Genomic DNA, 22649 nt, shown 5'->3' with positions numbered 1-22649 from the left:
TATGTTCTATGATCTTCACAAGGCAAGAGTTGGAGCAATTTTTAGGGATTAGAAGGGTCATGTGCCTATAGCAGTTAGTAAAATTGAACATGAGGTGGTAGATCTTGAAGCAATTGAACTGTTAGCCATGTTTCGTGGCTTCTAATTTTCTGTGTAGCTGGGAATTTCACATATCATTCTTGAGAGTGATTTTTTGCTGTTGGTTAAAACTTTATAAGATGATGAAGGTTCGATGTGAATCTAGATTTGCAGTATATGAGCTACTTCATATACTGCAAGTCTAGAAAGGAGACTTTGAAATTCATAAATCAGATTCCCTTGCCTTGAAACATTTGGCTCATGTGAACTAATAGTCTAAATACCTATGATTGAATCCCTTTCAAGTAATAAGCTCGAAAAACCCAATCTCAATATCATCTAGAGACCCTATAAGGCTGCCAACACCTCAATATCATTGACTTCAAACAACCCAAATTCCTTCCAGCTCAGAGCAAATAAGACATGACCTTTTTCATCCCTTAAAATAGCCTCAATACCTGCAAAGTAAATAGATCGAAACAAAGCACCATCAAAGTTAAGCTTTACCATACCTAGAGTAGAAGGCTTCCAAGAGAGTACAAGCACTTTTCGTATCACCAATTGGGATTGTTTAAAAAGTATTGTAACTTATAACATCAGTTAAACAATCATCAACCACTTCTTGCAGCACACATGGGGAATCCTGGAATAACTTCAAGTTCCTATATTGCCAAACTCCCCAAGAAACGGTAATAAAAATAGGAACTGAAGTCACATTAAGCTACATTAATTCCCAAACCAAATCATCATAACAAACAGCAAACTCAAAACAAGATAAAACTAGTGGGTAACGAACAACCAATACCTTTTGAACATCTAGACAGCCACAAAACATGTGATAGCAATCCTCTTCAGCCAAGTGACAATGAGGACAACCCACATTTGACAGCACATCACACTTCTTTAAATTCATCTTTGTAGGAAGGCTATCCTTACAAACGTGCCATTCAAAGTTTTTAACCTTATTTGGTAGATTCAAATTCTAAAAGTAATGCCAAAACCTGGAAGCTCCATGTGAATGAGAACTTTCAGCCTCTACAATAGAGTTCAACAAATTTAAGAAGTTGAGTAATTACATTCGCAACAATAGGAGAAATTATAGCTTGAATCAGATCCACATGCCAAGTTCTTTGATTCAAATTCATGAGCAAGTTCACCTTAGAATCATCTTCTAAAACATAGTTAAGAAGTAGCATCCGAAATAACCAAAAAATTGGTACCGATTTGTCATGAAGAATTCAGACTTTGTCACCCCTCCCTATCTACCAAATACACCCATCCTTATTGGCCAAATACACCCATTCTGCAAGAGAGGCTTAGCAACACAAATACTTCGCCATACATAAGAGGACGGCCTCTTATGTACATTAGATTGTAAAACATATGTGGTAGGAAAATACTTAGGTTTAAAAACTTAATAAAGTAAGGAATGAGGGCTTTGGGTCAACTGCCATCCTTGTTTAGCAAGCAAAGCTAAGTTAAATAACTCAATATTCTTAAAACCCATACCTCCTCTTAGCTTAGAATAACACAATTTCTTCTGGTTGACCCATGGCATCTTACGTTCATTCTATCTTTGTCCCCACCAAAATTTTACAAGCAACCCTTCCAGATCCTTACAAAATGATTTAGGTAACAAGAACAGCTCATAGTATAAGTAGGCAATGCTTGCACAACAGCTTCAATTAAAACTCCATGACCAGCCTATGATAATAACTGTTCCTTCTACCCTTGTAGCTTTTTTCAAACTCAATCTTTCAACTCTTTAAAAGTAGTACATTTGGACTGACTAACCAAAGAAGGAAGACTCAAAGTAACGGTCATGATGTTGAAGAGAATTCACATTCCAAATGGCCATGATTATAGCAATTTCCTCTTTATTGGCATTAAGACTAATCAAAAGCTTAGTTTTATCCATATTTACTTGTTGTCTAGAAGCCAACCCATACATATGTAATAGCTGCTTTAAACTTTCATTTTGAGAGTAAGTAGCCTGACAAAATAAGACACTATAATCTGCAAAATACAAGTGGGTTACAGTAGGAGCTTAAGGGCAAACTTTGACACCCTTTGTCAAATTTTGTCTCTCAGCAAGTTTTAGAAGCGAAGACAACCCCTCAGCACATAAAATGAACAAGTAAGACGACTACAGATCTTCCTGTCGCAAACCTCATGAAGCATCAAATGAAAAAGAAGTCACCCCATTAATTAGAACCTTATAAAATATAGAATTAATACAAGGCAATACTAAAGCCACCCATCTCGAATCAAATCCAAGTTTCAACATACTCTATTCTACCTGATCATAAGCTTTACTTATATCAAGTCTCAATGACATCACCCCCTTACGACTCTGTCTCCTTTGATGAATATAATACACAGTTTCAAATGCCACATATTATTCGTAATAAGTTTCCATGGTATAAAAGCACTTTGGCTATCCGACACCACTTGGGGTAAAATGGACTTTAGCCTATTAACTATAACCTTTGCAATAATCTTATAAATCACATTATATAAACTAATAGGCCTAAAGTGCTTAACTTTTTAAAAATGCTTTTTCTAGAGAATAAGAACAATAAAAGTCTCATTAAGAGCAGGAGAAATAACACTAGAATTGAGAGAATCTAAAACTGTATGGTTAACAAATTACCCACAATATGTCAATATTTTTTAAAAAACAAAGGGTAAAGACCATCAAGACCAAGTGCTTTCATAGGATACATTTGAAATAAAGCATCTCGTACCTCTTCAATTGAATATGGCTTCAATAGTTCCGCATTCATGACTGGCGTGACTTTAACATCAACAGCATCAAGAGCAGACTTCGTACCATGTTGTGTGGAAGTATAAAAAAGATCCTGAAAATAAGATAAAATAAGAGATTCCATTGCTCGCAAATTATGCTTAAAAATTCTAAAAAATAAAATATGTTTATCAAATTGGTGAAATCAATTTTAAAAAAATACTCTAAAGGAGTACGTATTTTAAAAGCATATATATATATATATATATATATTTAGTACCTTTTGTCAATTCTTTAATCCTCTTTACATTTTTCATTTTTTTAAATAAAAAAACTCATGGTTTTAACCTTTTTTTGTTTGTTTAATAATTTTCTTCACCGTTTATGGTTTTTAATTTTTCATATTTTATATTTGTATTTTTTAGAGTTCATTATTATTATTATTATTATTATTATTATTTTATCAAAGGTATTTATAGCAATTTTTTAGAGAGGGATATAATACTATAATCTTCCAATATTTTGGGATGATTGCTAAAATTGATAGTGTATGAAATAATTACAAATTAAGTGAAAGGTTAAAAAGAAATGTTTGTGCAATTTTTTAATGCATAATCATTTTGAAAAAAATAGAATTTATTATTAAATAAATAATTTTTATATAAATTTTAAATTTATCTATTTATATATATATATATATTATATATATATATATGCGCGCGCGCCTTATAAGTCTTAATTAAGACTTTAAAAGCATTTCTTAAACACAAAAGAGTAAGGTGGGAAGCCCCAAAATCAGTATTATGGTGGCAAACACAAAGCATATATAAAGAAAAAAACAGTAAAATAAGATATCGGTGCATCGTCTCAAGTAGGAGCCTGCATTAATTTGATTGATGGTACGTATAAATACAATCTAATCGTGATGTCGCGGTTGCAATCAATTGAAATGTATTGAAATTCGTTGTTCTTGAAATGATCGGTCCTTAACCGAACCCAATTCCGATTTTTCGAACTGCAAGCCTGCAAGTGATTTTGGTGATTCCTTACAGGGATGGCAATGGCAGATCAGGACATAGCCATAGGTTTTTTATACATAAATATTATATTTTAAATAAGAGATATTTCTATAAAATAACTATGTAACTAAAATCATTTTATAAAAATATTCTCATTTAAAAATATAATTGTGAAATATATTATAAAATGTGGGGTGTGTATATCATCATTCAAATAATTAATAATACATCCTCAGTACATTACAAAGTAAAGTACTTTAGCAAATAAAGTTTCTTTCAATGTCTTAAATATTACTTGTTATTCAATATATCGATACTTATAATACAATATATTCATACTATTTTAGTATATATAGTTTTAGAAAATGGAAAAGAAAGGAGAGAGAGAGAGACTTTGAGGGTTATATATTAATTTGTTATTGTCGAGTGTTCTTGAACTCATGACATATGTTTTTATTTATGGGTGAATAAGGTAAAGAAAAAATGAATATATAATAAATCAATTATAATTGATACTAATTAATTTACACAATAAACTAAATATGATTAAAATATATATATATTACCCTGCGTATTAGAATATTATTAATATATTTTATAATAAGTATGGGAATATTTTAAAATAATGACTGCAGATTATATTGTATAATAAATATGAATATATTCTGTGGGTATTTTTTTTTTTAGCAAATAAGGCTTCATGTATGTAAGTTTTGGTACCCTTTTTTCTGCTAATAACCTTTTCTTAATTCTGTTTGCAAATAATAATGATGCATGACATTGACTTTGGATCCGAAACCAATTTCTATGGAGGGAAGGATCGCATTTTGAGCAGTCTGTTAATAACGCATAGATGCTTAGTACTCGACGATGTGGTGCACTTTCCTTTGTAGGCATCCAGATGGACTGCAGCCCCGTGCATCGATATAAGGAAAGAAACCTGGTATTCAATTACAACGTCGTTGTCTCATCTGCACGTGACTGAGATCCATTTTTTATGACTTTTTCACTCATTTGCTGCTGCACTTTCGCCTAGAATACACCCTCCCCTCCAAGCCAAAAAACCCTTTGGCTTTTACGCTGCCACCAAGTCACTCGCTGAACAAACCTTCTCGTTATCTTTCTCAGTCTCAAGTTCCAAGACCTTTCTTGCAGAGTTCATGGGGGCTGTTTCCAAATGGACGTCTTTGATTCTTATTCTCCAAGCGTTCCTGGCACTACCAATTTCTTCAAAGCCCGAAGAGTTGGCTCAGATTCCACTCAATTTCCTAAACTTTGCTAAAAGACCAGAGGTTTTTGATTGGATGGTGGGTATTAGGAGGAAGATACACGAGAACCCAGAACTTGGGTTTGAGGAGTTTGAGACCAGTAGGCTAATCAGAGCTGAGCTTGACCGCATGAGAATCTCCTACAAATACCCGTTTGCTGAAACCGGTATTGTTGGCTATGTCGGGACCGGTTCACCACCTTTTGTGGCCATTCGAGCCGATATGGATGCTCTTGCTATGCAGGTTTGTTTCAATCTTGTGGGTTCTTTGTTTGTTTTTTTTTTTTCGAAGTGGCCGGGGACGGTACTGAAATTTATTAATAAACCATCATTTTCGGTGGAGTAATACAAAAATGTTAAAAGAACATTATACAGAAACAAACACTAGTTTAAAACTATACATCATTTATTTTTAAATTTTGGTAAACCAAAGTAGTCTAACCTAAATTCTCCCAGTGCCATTTTTAGGCAATTCCGATGTGAAAAGAAGAAGAAGAAGAAGTTCAAATTCAGGCAGAAAAGGATTTCACCTGGGTAGAAGAAAGAATATGATCATCCCAAACGCAATAAAACTTCCATGGAGGCATAAGCATGTTCTGAAACCAAAGCAAGAACAGTAGTACTAGACTCTGATTCAAAGATCAAATCCTAAACAACGTTCGTCTGTAAATCAATAAAGTAAATTAACCCTTGCTTGAAAGCCATCAACTCATCCATAGTGTTAGAACCAACACCTAGTTGTAAGGAAAAGCCAAAGATGAATTCGCCCCGATCAGAGCGAAGTATTCCACCACATCCTGCCATGCCTGGATTATCCAATGCTGAGCCATTTGTTTTTTGGCTGGCATCTTGTGTATGACTTATTTAAGTTGTTTGTATGGCAATATATATGTCGCGAAAGATTATAATCCTTTTTGATGATATGGATGTATGTGCAATATGATTAATGTCTTGGTGATTGCAATGTATCTCATGTGTAGCAGTAGGTCATTGAGAACTCCTGCTTACTTGGATGAAAAATCTTGGAACATTCTTGGGGGTTTTTGGTTGTTACAGGAGCTCGTAGAGTGGGAGCACAAGAGTAAAGTTCCTGGGAAGATGCATGCATGTGGCCATGATGCCCATGTTTCCATGCTTCTTGGAGCTGCAAAGATTCTTCAAGAGCATCGCCGCGAGTTACAGGTTCTTAATTTCTTTAGTAACTTGCATGCAAAATTACTTTTGCTATTTTCAATATATATTCACTTTATTTTACATAATCGGTTTATCTCTTTGTTTTCTAATGAATCTAAAGGTGAACCTCTTGATTGTGATAGTGAGGCAGAATATTTTAAAGATTTTTATGAGATCAGATCAGGGACTTTTGTTGATCTCTGTGGCTTAAAACATTCAACGGCCTGGCCTCCCACATCATCAATGCACGAGATCATAAAAAGTAATAGGTTGCTAGAGTGCATATTCTGATATAATGTATTTTGTTGTCATTTTTACGTCTTCTTTTTATCTGAGTGCGTATACATGTGGAAAGCTTATTTGCGATCAATTAATTTCAATAAAATAATTATTTTTAACTAAAATTAATTACAAATAATCTTTTAATTACAACAAATTGATCACAAAAATCATTTTTCTTGTAGTGTCAATTCAATTGGATAAAAAATGAAATCAATTTTAATGAATTTTTTAAATCGTTTATTGAATAGCTTTAATCGATTGATTTAAGCTAATACATGTAGACAGATTTTAGCTAACTTAAGATTGATTTGAGCCGATTTAAAACTATATATATTTATGTTTTAGATTAATGTGTCTGACAAGTGACAACTGATTAGTCTTTTTATTTGTTGTACAAAAACATGATGGAAATAATATATATATATATATATATATATAGAAAAATAATTGATGCAGGTGATTTGGTGCAGGAATTGTGCACGAAAAAAGAAGTGAAAAATGAAACAGTGGGAGGTGTGCGCAATTCCTGCACCAACTCCCCTGTAGGTAGCATTTTTGATATATATATATATATATATGAGAAATACTAATTCTATTGAAAAAGTGTCCCGAATGTGTGTCTTGATTTTTTTTTTCTTTTTTTACTTAATGATTAATAAAGTATTTTTAAATAATGTTGTATTTTTTTTTAAATGTTTATGATGATTAAAAAATGTATAAAAAAAAGAAAAAAAATGAAATACACAGTTCGGGACATTTTTTCGGGAGATCCTTCAAAGATTGTAGAAGGACTCTATCTATATATATTGACCTTTTCATCATCATATTCAGTAAGAATGGTAGAGAAATTGAAATATAAAACATTTAATTCTTTATTAATTTATTTGATTGAACAACAAAAATTAGGAGATAAATGAGTATTTTGTATTCATGAATCTATGGTTATGTATATATAAAATACTATATTTTCCATGTGCTTATAAATTAATAGTCTTTGTCTTTTTCATATATGAGACAAAAAGTGTGGAGAATTGATATTATATAAATGCATGCGTTACATGTTTATTGAAACTAATCAATGAATTTATATTTTATATTCTTCTATATGCTTGAATTTCATTATATATGATTTTTAATAATTTTAAATATCAACATTAAAATAACCGGTTCAAAAGTATCATCAATCGCCCAATTCAATCTACTGAATCGTTCGATTCATTGAATTTAATTGGTCCTTACCCGGTTCTAATTTTTTGAGCCTTGACTGAGAGATTAAGTTCTTCCTTGCTCCAACAGATGGCGAAGTACAAATTAACACATATATATAAGATATATCTATCACAAGATTTTTACTCTAGACTTCGACTAGTAATTAGTATATATATTAGATACCAGCTTTGGCATCGATCAATACTAGATCGAGTTAGCTAGATTGCTTCTTTTTATTCATTTATCTTTCTTAATTTCCTACTCTATTATGGAAAACCTGTTGAAATCAACCCAAGTGTAAGTGTGAGTGTGAAATGAGTTTGGGTTTGCAGCCACCAACTCATGCTCACCCACCACCACCCACCACCACCTACCATAGTTAGGCCACCCACCCTCTCCCAAGTTAGAAGAAGCTGCAATAGGTGGGCTGCTCTTCTCCTATAAATAGAAGAGAGCTCTGATGATAAATGCAGTGGGTGAAGAGAGAAAGAGGAACGTGAGAGAGAGAAATAGAATTTTTAGAATGTTTTGTAAATCTCGTATACATTCTATAAAAGAGGCTCCAGTGGACGTAAGTAATTTGCTGAACCACTTTAAAATTGTTTTGTGTGATTTTCGGATAGACCGGAGGCACAACAAAACCATTGTAGAGCATAGGACATATATTGCGTACATAAAATCAAAATGATGAAAATGTCTCTAATATAAAGTTAGGTTAATTTGGCTCACTGTCTTCTGTTTATCATCTCCCCTGTTTGTTGTTGAGCTACAAGGAGTCAAATTTCTACTACCAGATATCATTTTAGAATTAATATTGCGGCATATTTGTCTTCTCAAGAAGAAAATTTTCAATTAATATTTTTGTTCTTTTTTTTGAAAGGGAACTGTTGTACTTGTTTTCCAACCAGCCGAGGAAGGAGGTGGTGGAGCAAAGAAAATGGTAGATGACGGAGCATTGGAACATGTTGAGGCCATTTTCGGGCTGCATGTATCTGCTTCTCACCCTATTGGTGCAGTGGCTTCCAGGTCTGGCCCTCTTTTGGCAGCGAGTGGTATGTTTGAGGCAGTGATTAGTGGAAAGGGAGGTCATGCAGCCCTTCCCCATCACACGATAGACCCAATCTTAGCAGCTTCCAGTGCAATTATTAGTTTACAACATCTTATTTCGCGCGTAGCCGATCCCTTGGATTCACAGGTTCTCTCTCTCTCTCTCTCTCTCTCTCTCTCTCTCTCTCTCTCGCAAGTATATTTTAGTCTTGCAATGCCCATGTCATCAAGTCTTTCTGCCCCAACCAATATCAATGGTAAGTTTGCATGTTCTTTGAAAAATCCCATCGTAAATTAGTTTGATAAAGTTTGATACCCCTGCATGCAGCATGTCATGTGTGTCATCAGGCTTCCATGCAGCATCTGCTTTTAGTTTCGCACAAAACAAATTGCATACATTGAACAAAAACATTGCTCGAGTAGATTACTTCCCATTGACAAGACCAGTAAGTGATGAACGATCAGTAACACAAATTAAGGACATGCTATTGACAAGCCTTTGCATGCAGAGTTGCAACTTAACTTAAAATCTGAACACAAAAGCATGAACTTGCAGGTAGTTACTGTCGCAAAGTTCGAAGGAGGTGGCGCATTCAATGTTATTCCTGATTCTGTTTCAATTGGTGGAACGTTCAGAGCATTTTCAAAAGAAAGCTTTATCCAACTTCAGTATAGAATTGAAGAGGTAAACTTAATGAAATTTGAATCAACTTTTTAGAAAATATTTATTTTTTTTCCCCTTACCTCCGCTCTCATGCTCGCACAACACACACAAGCACCGTCCTTGTTGTAATAAGTATATATAGCTTTTACATTCATCCACTTCTACTAGCTAGCTTTAACATTTGTCTTGTATCTGTTGTCAATAATACTTAGTGTCTTTAAGGTATATGTGCTGTGTTCATGTTTTCATCGATAAAGCTTTTCATTGCTTCTATGGGTGGAAGTTGTTCAATTCTGTTTAGATGCAACTATGCATGTGACAGGTTATCACAAAACAAGCAAGTGTACAAAGGTGCAATGCAACTGTCACTTTCAATGCAAATGATCATCAGAAGCCCTTTGGCATTTGCCCAGTGACTGTAAATGACAAAGATCTACACGAGCATTTCCAGAAAGTTGCAGGGAATATGCTAAGTGCTCATAACGTATTAGAAATGCAACCAGTGATGGGAGCAGAAGACTTCTCGTTTTATGCAGAGGTGATTCCCGGATACTTTTTCTACCTTGGGATGAAGAACGAGAGTAAAGGAAAGTTTGAACTGGGACATTCACCTTACTTTATGGTTAATGAAGATGCACTTCCTTACGGAGCAGCATTACATGCATCATTGGTCACGAGTTACCTCCAGGAAAATAAGCCCAAACCTAATCAGCCAAAGTCTGTGAGCTTTCGTGATGAACTCTAAAGTGATGAATTAAAGCATGTGAGTCATGCAGTCTCTTTTTACTAATGCATGGGGAAATCTATTTACAAGCTTGTTTATTGACAATCAAACATATGAATATTCAATGATATAATTAGCTCTTTAGTTTACGGAAAAACCTCTACTACTGCTAATTGATTGATTGTGTTTGTATCTATATATATATATATACACACACACACACACATACGTATCGATACCACTCAAAAAGCATTTTCAATAAAATCATAACCTTTCATTTGATCATGAATCATCAATTAAAATCAACAAAATATAAACCCACTCAACATGCGGGTTATAGGTAGGGGTGTGCATCCGGACCGGATTTTTTTTGGATCCGGTCCGGAAATTCAGATCCAGGTGAATCCGGGCGGTTGAGAGAAAACCGGATCCGATTACAGATCCGGTTTTTTAATCCGGTAATCCGTAACCGGATATTACATCCGGATTTTTTTTTTTTCTCTTGGCAAAACGACACCGTTATTTCTTACCTTTCCTCTCAAGTTCTCAAACTAAACGAAATTTCCTCTCTTTCAGCTCTCCAGCTCAGTCTCTCGTCTCTCAAGTTCTCTTCTCATCCAAAACCCTAGTCGTGCCGTGCCGTGCCGATCCGATTGCGAATCTATCTCTGTCTCGAAACCGAAGGTATACTAATCTCTCTCTGTCTCTTTCTTTCTCTCGATTTGTGTTTGATTTTCGCTTGGTCTGTTGGGTTTGTGTTTGATTTTCTAGGTTTATTATTTTGTGAAGCTGATGTTTATATCTCTCGGTTTGGTTGGATTTTTCTGGGTTTGTGTTTGATTTTCGCTTGGTCTAGTTTGGGTTTGTGTTTGTGTTTGATTTTCGCTTAGTCTAGTTTGGGTTTGTGTTTGATTTTTCTGGGTTTGTGACTTGGCTTTTGACTTGGCAAGGAGAAGCAAGGTAACGACCAGTTGGAAAACCTGTTTGGGGATGTTGGGAGATGTGTTTTTTCTACTGGGAAGCACAATGGCATGAAACTTCATGGTGGAGGTGTGTCAAGAAAGATACATAACATTGTGGCCCAATAATATATATATTATATATACAGGTGTTCAATAATGATGTGGGTTGATTTGTGTGGACTAATTTGGATAGTGTAGTAAATTGTAATCATATTCTTTGAAGCTGCTATTAGAGGTGGGGATTGGGCATATAATGAATCATCCTGATCATGACTTGTCTTTGTTTTAAGGTAAGGCATCATAACTCATAATTAATACCAGCTTGTAAAAGGGAAAAAATGAAAAAGAAAAAAAAAGGAGAATGGAACAACTCACTTTTGTATTCAACTTTGGTGTCATGCTTTAGAAACTCTAGAAAAAAAAAAAAAAAAAAAAAAAGCCTTATTTCCCACCTATCATGTATTTCATAATCAATGGTTCCATCATTGGCCATGAGCACCGACAGGTGCATATATCCTCAAGTGAAATTTTGTTGAAGGTATTCATGTTATTATTATTTATAAAAGGTTAATTTCACAAAAGGAAAAGAAACTAGCTATTTAAAATTCCAAGTTTTCATGGATTATGAACAGCTAGCACATGCTCCTTTGGTTTACAGTATCTGTTTTCTTAAGAATTTAGACTGGTTTTTGTGCTTCTTCTGTCTTTGGTGCTTACCAAATGAAGCTGGTACCTAGCTATCATCGCATAAGGCCTAGCTAGACGAGCGGGATGGCACAGCCAGAGCTGTTGTTATGCTCATAGCAGAATATTGCTCGGTGTATTTTTTTCTATTCTTTTTATATTCTAATACTTTGTGGCAAAAACAAATTTATAGTCTGTTCGGTTTAAAATCTCACTGTATTAATGATTTACCAAGAGCAGAGATAGTCAGTGCGTTCAAAAAGTTCTTGAGCGAATTGCTTCTGGGAATGTTTTGCAGTGAAGAAATGCTATTGATAGGTTAGTATATCTATCTAGTTTGCTTCCAATGATAGGTTAGTATAGCTATCTGTTTTGGGCAATGTGATCTTGCATGAAACTTACTTACTGCTATATTTGTTGAATTATGTCTTTGCTGAATCAAAATTTTTTGGGTGGACTTCAATGATTGAGATGGGCATCAGGGACAGCAATAAAGATTAGTAATTTAGTAGGATATATTATATCTGTTGGCTTGTTGCTTGTTCTTCTTCTCCTTTCTGGTTTAAATATATATATGCAGTTGAAAGAGTTAATAACTGGTTCCAATCAGATCGAACACGTAGATATGTTTCTGTCACTGTTTGTGATGAACTATGATAAGTTTTTTATGTTTATCAGTTAGGAGTTAAACTTTATACCTTTCTCTGAGACTATAGGCCAAACTGATACAAAGAGATGGTACTTTCAAACTTTCTGGTGGACCAATGTAAAGTGCTTTTACCATCAACAAAGTGACAAGAACAATATCAGTACTAATATTAATTGTGATATTGACTCTTTTTTTATTTTATCTTTCCAGTCCCCTAAACTCAGTTGATGTGCTCAAGAACTATTTGGTGTCGATGTATATCTGAAACAACTGTAGGTTGGAGATGGCAGGTTGGATCAGCTACCTGTTGATGTGAAGAGCATTGTATTTTAATGTATTATTATTTATTTTGTTCTTTGTAATGGATTGTATTAGTTTAATTAGTTGTAATGTATTATTATTTATTTATTTTTTTGTAAATTTATGTTTTGCATTGAGATGTAAACAAAAATATTATCTATTTTTGCATTTTTATTTATTTTGTTCTTTAATTTACTTTTTTTTTTTAACTTATAAAATGCGTTTAAATTATTTTTTAAAACAAATTGGGCAATTGAAATAAGATATCAGATTTTTTTTTTTTAAAGTGCTATATATATAGTTTTTGGAGTTTTAAAGTCTAAAAAAAAAAAAAAAAAACCCGGATTAGACCCGGTTATAACCTGGATATCCAGGTTTTAATGCAAAAATTGCAAAAAAAACCGGATATCCAGTTATAATCCGGATATCAGGATAAGACCCGGTTATCCGCCCGGATTGGAATCCGGGCCAATTCGGGCGGATAACCGTCCAGTTTTTAAAATCCGGATCCGGATTCGGTTATGGCCGGATACCCGGATCCGAATCCGGTTGAACACCCATAGTTATAGGCTAGTAAATTAATATACACGAGAAGTGCTATATATTTACAGCTATAAAATGATCTCACAAAATTAAATTTATACAAACTGACATGATTTCATATGATATGTTAGATTTATTATCTTATAATATAAAATCATATTAGTTTTACAATATAATATATAATATCATATTAATTTATGAATATACTTTTATAAGATCTCTTTATAATTAAATTATTTCTCAGTATAAATTTTATGTTAAACTGTGTATAATTTATACTATCTTTTAAGAGTGAGAGAAGCTCTCCCTTCTCTTTAGGTTAAAAAAATACAGAAGCGTCCGAGGGAGGTGGAGCTTTGGCTCCTCCCTCCCTCCCCCAACTTTTTACAGCTTTCATTTTCATTTTCGTCTTGGTCTATTATGTGGCTGTTTCTCTTCTGTTTGGGTTAGAGTCAATAAGATCCGTTTTGGCTGCGATTTGGTGGTTGAAAGGCCACCACCAGAGGTTCTCGGTTTGCCTGTTTCGTCCCGAGGCCTCTACCTGTTTATTTCACCCAACTGGGCGGAGTTGCATTTCTTGTAGGGGTGGAGGTTCTCGGTTATTCGTTTTGGCCGATGCTCCTGACTACTTTGGTATAGTCTCCTGGGGGGACATCTCAGAGGATTCCGGTGTGAGTGTGGGTGGGGTATCCTGCTCCAGAGATGATGGTTTTGCATGATGGTTTGGGGTGCTTCCCGCGAGGTAAAGGAGCTCTGTTTTATCCATGGAAAACAGAGGTTTTGATTCGGGTGGTATGCTGAGCTGCATGGAGGGGTTGAAGCGGTTTCTGGAAAGGAGTCTGGTCACAACTTACGGTGGACATTTCCATGGTTGGTGGCCGGAAATCGGGAGTTGCAGTTTTTAGATGGTGTTTTAGTTTTTTCTTTGTTTTTGTTTTGGTTGTTTAGATCTGGTTTTTTGGTTGGGCGTCTGGAATAAGCATCGGTTTCGTCTCTGTTTTGGTGGTGGTTTTGTCTCTGTTTCCGTTTAGTCTGGCTGAAGTGGAGTATGGTTTGGTGTTTGTGGGCTGGCGACGGTGACGGGGATGAGTCCTTCACGCCGCAACCTAAGAACTTTCTGTTGTCACAAACCTGTAGGGATGAAGGGCAGAGCAGGAGCCGAACGGGGGAAGGATGCAGAGGTGAAGACAGGCGGCGGCGGCTTGGGGACGCGATGAAACCCTAATCGGGTTGGGCCCCCATGTTCCTACGGGCTGGACCTCTGGCTTGGGCAGGGCCTTTTAGATCAGGCGGGGCCCATTTGTGTTTTGTGTTTTGAGCCCTTTATTTTGTTTTGTAGTTAATTTGGTTTTAGTTTTTATATAATAATAAAAATAGGTTAGTGTCCCATTCCTCTTTTGGAGAAATGTGGGTGGTAGTCCTACTCCTCTTGTGGAGGAGAGTAGGTGTGAGTACTCTTCCTCCTTGGGAGGAGAGAGTGTGGTTGTACTCCTCCTCCTTGGGAGGATGGAGCGTATGTGTACCTCTCTTCTTCGGAAGGAAGGTTGTTTCAGCTCTGGTTTTGACAGAGCGCTTTCTCTCTTGACTGCTGTCAGGAGAGAAGGTGTAGAAGTTTAGACAATGTCCGTCACAAAGAAATTTGTTGACGGGGAAGCTCCTGAGCAGTTGCGTTAGTTGACTTAGGGTCATTGATAAGTCACAGTTGTAACTTCGTCTATTAATGAATGCTATGAAGCACATTTTCAAAAAAAAAAAAAACAAAAACAAAACTGAAAGGGAGGCCATAAATATAATACGTTGACCCCAACCCCCTTTGGTTCCGTACGTTCTGGGTGATCTTGCGGCGAGGTGGGCTAGGGATCGATGTTATCCCTTCTTTCACCGCACCGTGGCTTCAATCATGAATATTGTCCTTTTATAGAAGATAAATGCTATTACGTAAATAGGGTATATAAAAATAAATTTATAAATTAATATTATTTAATACGATTTGTTAAATTTATATATTTTATAATAAAAATAATTTTATAATATGACATATTATATCAAATCATGTACATTAGTTTAACTTGTGAATTTATTTTTATAAAATCTATTTTTAGTTAAATTATTTCACTTTAAAAAATCTGTATAATTTTCATTTATGATAGTATTTTGTTAGTTTTATGATGCATGCTAGCTATTTGATTTTGGATTTTTTTTTTTTTTTTTTGGGACCATGAATATGAGTACTCTTGTGTGGCTTCCTTCGTGATTAATATTTTAAATTTTTGACATTTGATAAATTTTTATCCCAGTTATATTCTATTTTTTAAATTTTTTTGGCTTTAATATTTATATATTTTAGCTTTTCCTTGAAAATAAGAATATTTTTTTTAATAAAATCTTATTTTTCATTCTATTTCTGACTTTTTATAGATGTGGTATATATAGAATAGTCAAGTCATGACACATGTCGAATTATTATTGATGCTAATATGAGATTTATAATGATCGGTACTTTTTTACAAAGATTTAATAGAGTACCTAATTTGATCATTCTACACATTATATATATACATGAGCTTGATGCATTCAAATATTTTTAAAGGGAACTTGGATTGAAATGATGTGGATCACATGTGAGGTTAACGAATACATTCTTGGCTCACATGATCGATGCTTTCAAGTTTACTCGTTGTAGTACTTGTTATTTGTGGGGATCATTATATTAGCATATGTAGTTAACGTATTCAAGCCTCATTGGATTGGGTACGTTACTTTTTGGATACTATCTATATATGAGAAAGTTCTTATTTGCAATAGATTTATCGACAAAATTGGCATATCATGCCACAGATTTGTTTTGCAATGCCCAAATTCTTCATTTCAAACTGTTTTGACAAGTGGTTATTCAAGTTCTTGAGCTCCTCAATACTAAATTTTGTAATAAGCATATCATCCATATACAATAATAGAATAATTATATAGGAGTTTTCAAAATGCCTAACATAACAATAGTGGCCTGCCTAACATGGGGTGTAACCCGAATTGGACATTAAGTTGTCAAAATTTTTATACCATTACCTTGGAGCTTGTTTTAAGCCATACATTGAAGCTCTTCTGAAGTTTGCAAACGAGATTTTCCTTTCCTTGTACTTTGTGTGAAACCTCTATGGTTGATGCATATAGATGTTTTCTTTTAAATTATCATGAAAAAATGCTGTTTTTACATCTAATTGCTCAAGATATAGATTCTCTATAGTCACCATTCTCAGTACTAACCTGATTCTTGTAATTTTCACAACTGAAGAAAAAACTTTAGAGTAGTCAATACCTCTCATTTGTTGAAACCCTTTCACGATAAGTTTAGCTTTATATCTCTTGCTATCATCATGCTTAGTCTTTAACTGATATATCCACTTGTGGTGCAAAACCTTCCTCCATACTAGAATTTCAGTCCATGTATAATTTCCTAACAAAGAGTTCATGTCATCTTTCATTGATGACTTCCACTTGCTCAAATATTCATCTCGCAAGGTTACATCATGACTCTCCTGCTTACCACCATTCGTCAACACAATATAATTCAAATTGGGAAAAAACTTTTGTGGAGGTTAGGTACGTAGTCTTGGAATGGGTGTACTAGGCTCACTCTCCATGTCACTCATAATTCTGCTCTGCAGTGTGATCATAAGAAGTTCATTCAGGCTTATGAACTCAGACTTGTGATGAGCTACACTTGCAATATCTGCTACTATACTAGGTTTTTCCTTGTAGATGGTTTTCTCATGAAAAATCACATTTCTACTCCCGATGACTCTGATTCTAATCATCACAAAAGCAGTAGCCAAGCGACTCATCCTCATAGCTGATAAAGAAACACTTACTCTATTTGGTGTCAAGCTTACTGCGTGCATCATAATCAATATGAACAAAAGAAAGACAATAAAACGCTTTTAAGTAAGAAAGTTTCACCTCCTTTCCGCTGCAAACCCCCTTAGATAATTTGCACTCTAAAGAAATAAATGGCCCATGGTTAATAAGATAAGCTGCAGTATTAATTGCATCTTCCCAAATTGTTGGTGGTAACCTAGCTTGCTCATTGATGGTTTAGTTCATATACTCAACTATACCATTCTATTGTGAGGTTCTGGGAATAGTCTTATCCCTTTTAATACCATACGCTGCACAGTACTTATTAAACCATCCAAGAATATACTCTCAATCATTGTTAGATCTCAAGCATTTCAGTTTCAAATTATATGTTTCAATTTCAACAATGGCTTTTGATTTTTTGAATGATTCAAATAGTACATCAAATTTATTCTTTAAATAGACTCATGTCTTTCTAGTATAGTTATTGACAAAGGTAACATATATAGTACTGAGAGCCTCCAAGAGATGAAACCAGAGAAGGCTCGTACAAGTCCATGTGTACAAGTTTCAACTTTTTATTTAGCAATTTATTTATAGATGAAATTGGCCTATTGAATTAAAATTTAAAATTATTTTGCGAAGAGTAATCCTCGATCGGCACATACATGAACACAGCTCTATTTGGCATCAAAGTAATTAAGAGAGACATTAAGGAAGACGTACGGAAGAGTCATTTTTAAAGAATAAAGCAGCTTTCTATTCATAATATTGTCTATATATAATTATTGGAAGATGCAAAAATAATACAGTGAAACTTACATTTATATTTATCTCTGTTTGAATTATACAGAATCTTAAAATGCCTGACGTCAATCCAACATCCCAATATTCCTCGTGTGCATACTCTTCCTCTAGACATGTCTTTGACAGTGTTGCAACAGAATAAAGAAAGATACTGTAATATATTGTCATGTCCTAATCACGGGTCAATAAATTGATACCATAACAATAACGATGAAATTGATGATAGAATCCGAATCCAAAACATTACTGAGAGAATGATAATATTTATCACTGTTCGATCCACAGTTTGAGCAAACTCCGTTATTGACTTTTCCCATCGCCAATTAGACGACATTCGCATTGACGTGACGTGTGCTCACTTTGTTCGGATTCTTTCACTCATTCACTATTTTACTTTCCTCTGAAATATCCACCCTCTGGCCCAAGGCCTAAACCATTGCCCCACTTTGGCTATGCTGCCACCAAACTCGTTGACCAAACCTTCTCGTTATCTTTCCTTCAATCTCAAAGTCCCCACTCCGGCCCAAACCTTAATTTCTTGTAGAGTTCAAGATGGGGGTGTCTCCAAATGGATCCCTTGTATCCTCATTCTGATCCATGCGTTTTTAGGATTACCAATTTCTTCACATGCAGCTCTCTATGAGCCCGGAAAGAGTTAACTCGTGTTAGTGAGAAATCTAATTACCGAATCAAGCTTGACAATCAAACTGAGCAAATCAATCCATCCATTATTGACCAACAATCAAGCTGATTTGCATGCAATCAAACACTCACTCGCAAGTTAAGGATATTTGCCTTACATGCAGCCAGCTGGGACTATCATAGTTATTGCAATTGTCCATAAGTACTTTAGGCTTACACGTGTATATAAGCCAATCCATGTACATGTAATTGTGTGTTGAGAAATACAAATCATTTTTTGAATCTTTAGCTCGGATTCCAGTGAACTTCCTTGACTGTGCTAGAAGACCAGAGGTTTTTGATTGGATGGTGGTTATTAGGAGGATACATGAGAACCCAAAACTTGGGTTTGAGGAAGTTTGAGACAAATAAGCTTATCAGAGCCGAGCTCGGCCTTATGGGAATCTCCTACAAATACGTACCTGTTTGCTAAAACCGGTGTTGTTGGCTACGTTGGAACCGGCTCACCGCCTTTTGTCGCCATTCGAACAGATATGGATGCCCTTGCAATGCAGGTTTGTTTCAATCTCGTGTGTTCTTTGGTTTTTTGCAGGTAGTTACTCCCACTAAGTTCAAAGCTGGAGGTGGCGCATTCAATGTTATTCCAGATTTTGTTACAATTAGTGGAAGATTCAGTGCATTTTCAAAAGAAAGCTTCATCCAACTTCTTAAGCATAGAACTGAAGAGGTAAACTTCTTGAATGTAAAATTTATTGCATGTCTTATGTACATCATGACTAATTGTTTTCATCAATAATAATGAAATAAACTTATAAATATAATGCAAGTGATCACAGGTTATCAGAAAACAAGCTAGGGTACAAAAATGAGCTTGGGCTTTTCCCCAGTGACTTCAAATGACAAAGATCTGCACGAGCATTTCCAGAAAGTTGCAAAGAATTGAATTACATGCTGGGTACCAGGCCAGAACGTATTAGAAATGCAACCACACTGATGGATGCAGAAGACTTGTCATTTTATACATGAGAAGTGATTCCAGGATATTACTTCTTCTACATTGGGATGAAGAATGAGACTTGAGGACAATGCATGGGAACAAGGGCATTCAGTACGTACCCTACTCTAAGGTCAACGAATTAAGATGCACTTCCTTTTGGAACAGCATTACACGCATCGCTAGCCACAAGGTACCTCGTGGAAAAACAAACCAAACCTAGTCTGTCGATGGGGAACTCTCGTGATGAACTCTAATGTACGTGTTGAATAAACAACTTGGGAGTCTCTTACTGTTAATATACAAAAGGGCGTGAGAGTCCGAGACCCAAGACTACTACTTGGTGACCAGCAGTACTACAGTGTTCAAAGCAATAAAGTAAATTTTATTTTTTATTTGTCGAAATGAAACTTCAATTCATTGACTTTCAAACAATACAAGATTCATCATAAATAACAAAGGGAAAGACCACAACAGGTCCCTCCTCCATCCATACATGCTAAGATCTAAAGATAATGCTAACTTAGCAGCTGCGTGGGCAGCTTTGTTCCCTTCTCTGCCCATGAATGATAAAGACCAACTTGAATGAGAAGACATAATAAACTTTATCCTCAATTACTTACCCTGTCCAAGAGAAATTAGTAGGAATAGTATTAATAGCATCCACCAGTGCCTTTGCATCCCCTTCCAGGTGCATCTGCCTAAAACCCAATTCATTACAAAGGATAACAGCTCGCAGCAGTGCCAAACTTTCAGCAACATTAGCAGATTTGACAGGAGACTTTGGAGCAGCAAGCACCACTTGAACTTTATCCCTGAAATCCCTCACCACAATGCCAATCCCCATCCTTTCCTTCTCTTTGTCAAAATCTGCATCAACATTTACCTTCATATAGTCAAGCATTGATGGTCACTAGACTCTCCTTTCATCCCCTGTTTCTACTTTTCCCTGATCCTCACCACTCTTAACATGAGCCAACTTAAAAGCCTCAAGATCCTGTATTGCCAATTGTAAAACAATAGAAGGACCTTTGAACTTTACAGCAAAAACAAAATCATTTCTCCTCCTCCATAAACCATGGAACACAGCAGCTACTAAATCCAGATTATCATCATCTAATCTAGAAATTAGATCAGACCATAGAGACGCAAAGTCATCATAATTTCAAATCCATTTCTGGACTGGACTATTATCCTCCCTCCATACATAAGCTGCAGCAGGACATTTCCATAATATATGAATAGTTGTTTCCTGCTCATTGTTGCAGACTGGACACTTTGGACTATCCACAATCATTCTCTTATACAGTTTGCACCTGGTGGGTAAGATTCCATTGAGAGCTTTCCGAAGTAATTGTTTAACCTTGCATGTGCTTTTCAACTTCCAAACTTTCCTCCAAAGCCCCTCATCATGATCTCCATTTGAAGACTCCCAATTCTTTTGTTTATTTTTAACAAGATCTGCAAAATAAGCATTTTTCACAGAAAATATCCCCTTGTCGGATAAACCCCAAATAATTTTATCATCCATTCCCCTAGCACTAATAGGAATGCTACAAATACAGTGAGCCTCCTCTTGTCTAAAAACAGCATGAACAAGCTCTTTTATCCAAGTCTTACTCTCCTCATCTATCATAACATCCACTGTTGCATTTTGCTCAAAATGGTAATAGGTGATTGAATTTGAAAGGTGGAAGGGATTGGCACCCATTTATCTTTCCATACTTTAATACTCCTTCCATTACCAACTCTCCAAACAAACCCAGCCTTAACCAAATCCATTACAGACCAAATGCTTTTCCAAATTTGAGATGGACAGTAGCCTAATTTTGCATCCACAAAGTGACATGTTGGAAATTACTTCTCTTTATAAATTCGAGCCACCAATGAAGAGGGCTCTTGAATGATTCTCCACCATTGTTTAGCAAGTAAAACTCTGTTAAAACAGTTTAGGTCACGTAGTCCTAGCCCTCCCGTGCTCTTAGCTGTGCCAAGATTACTTTTATAGAAATAGCTTGCAGCCATGCATAGAAAAATTCTACTATATATTATATTTTTGCTTTTGATTTTTATTATCTTTTTATTTTTTATTTTTCTTAATAAATGTGTTGTATAGAAATAATAAGTAGAAGAAGTCGCATCCAAGTTTGGTGTATGCGGTTAATTTATTCGGCAAAGACTTCTTGCACCTTTATTCCACAAGGCTAGCGCTAGACTCCTTCCAATATCAATAATTTGAACTTTCACACCGCTTGAATTTTCTATTGCATCTTAGTGACAATATTGACTGAGATATCAATGTGGTAGAGCACGATCAGCTGCAGCATGCATGTAACAACGGATATTATATATTTCTATTATCATGTATTTGGTTGCGTGAATTTGGAAAGGAGGATTTGGATTTGGGTCTTTAAACTCAAATGATTCCTTATAATTGGATCATATTTAAAAATTGGATTTGGATCTGAATAAAAGTCAAATAAACTTATACGAGAAATTCTATATGAAAATCTTACACTACATACTTTCATTTAATTAATACGTAATTTGTCATTTTTTATTTTTTATCTTAATATTTAAATTTGTGTGTTTAAATAGAATGAAAAAAATGACAAATCACATATAGGTTAAAAATCTTAATTATCTAAATCGATCGCATTAATGCTATGTATATATATAGATATCTTAGGCCTCGCTTAGTTACATAGTTCAAATGATATAAAATGTGATATTTTCTTGAAAGTTAAATAAAATATTGTTATAATATAATTTTTTTAATTTTAATTTTGTTTTAAAATTTAAAAAAGTTGAATTGTTTATTATATTTTGTATAGAAATTTAGGAAAATTGTAATGATTAGATGAATGATATAGTTTGGTATTTGGTAACCAAACTAGGCCTAATTGTTGATTAAAAGGGGTATACAAAACTCTAGGATAATTTTTCCTTTAGAAAAAAGCTATAGACAATCACCTGGTATAAGCGCAAGGCAAATGCTGGTTGA

The 22649-nt window shown here is 34.9% G+C and overlaps 1 protein-coding gene and 1 pseudogene across 3 annotated transcripts; both read left to right on the top strand.

Moving 5' to 3' along the window:
* The first annotated feature begins 4807 nt into the window (after positions 1-4807).
* LOC122304405 (IAA-amino acid hydrolase ILR1-like 4) lies at positions 4808-12937 on the top strand. Of its 3 annotated transcripts, none has more exons than XR_006240988.1 (7): positions 4808-5354; positions 6167-6292; positions 8655-8969; positions 9378-9506; positions 9808-10248; positions 10786-10893; positions 11160-12937. XR_006240988.1 is itself a non-coding variant. In XM_043116664.1 (6 exons), the coding sequence occupies exons 1-5, from the start codon at positions 5004-5006 to the stop codon at positions 10228-10230; spliced, it is 1344 nt and encodes a 447-aa protein (XP_042972598.1). In that variant the 5' UTR covers positions 4808-5003; the 3' UTR covers positions 10231-10248; positions 10786-12937. The 3 variants fall into 3 exon arrangements, 1 of the variants encoding a protein (XP_042972598.1); XR_006240987.1 differs by having other exon boundaries at positions 10786-12173; positions 12715-12937; XM_043116664.1 differs by having other exon boundaries at positions 10786-12937.
* A 6186-nt stretch (positions 12938-19123) lies between these two features.
* On the top strand, positions 19124-19902 carry LOC122304870 (annotated as a pseudogene).
* The last annotated feature ends 2747 nt before the right edge of the window (positions 19903-22649 follow it).

The sequence above is a fragment of the Carya illinoinensis genome, chromosome 3 (assembly GCF_018687715.1).
Source record: "Carya illinoinensis cultivar Pawnee chromosome 3, C.illinoinensisPawnee_v1, whole genome shotgun sequence".
NCBI classification, from domain to species: Eukaryota; Viridiplantae; Streptophyta; class Magnoliopsida; order Fagales; family Juglandaceae; genus Carya; species Carya illinoinensis.
Note: the sequence above shows the minus strand (reverse complement) of the source record. Positions and strands in the feature narration are given on the sequence as shown.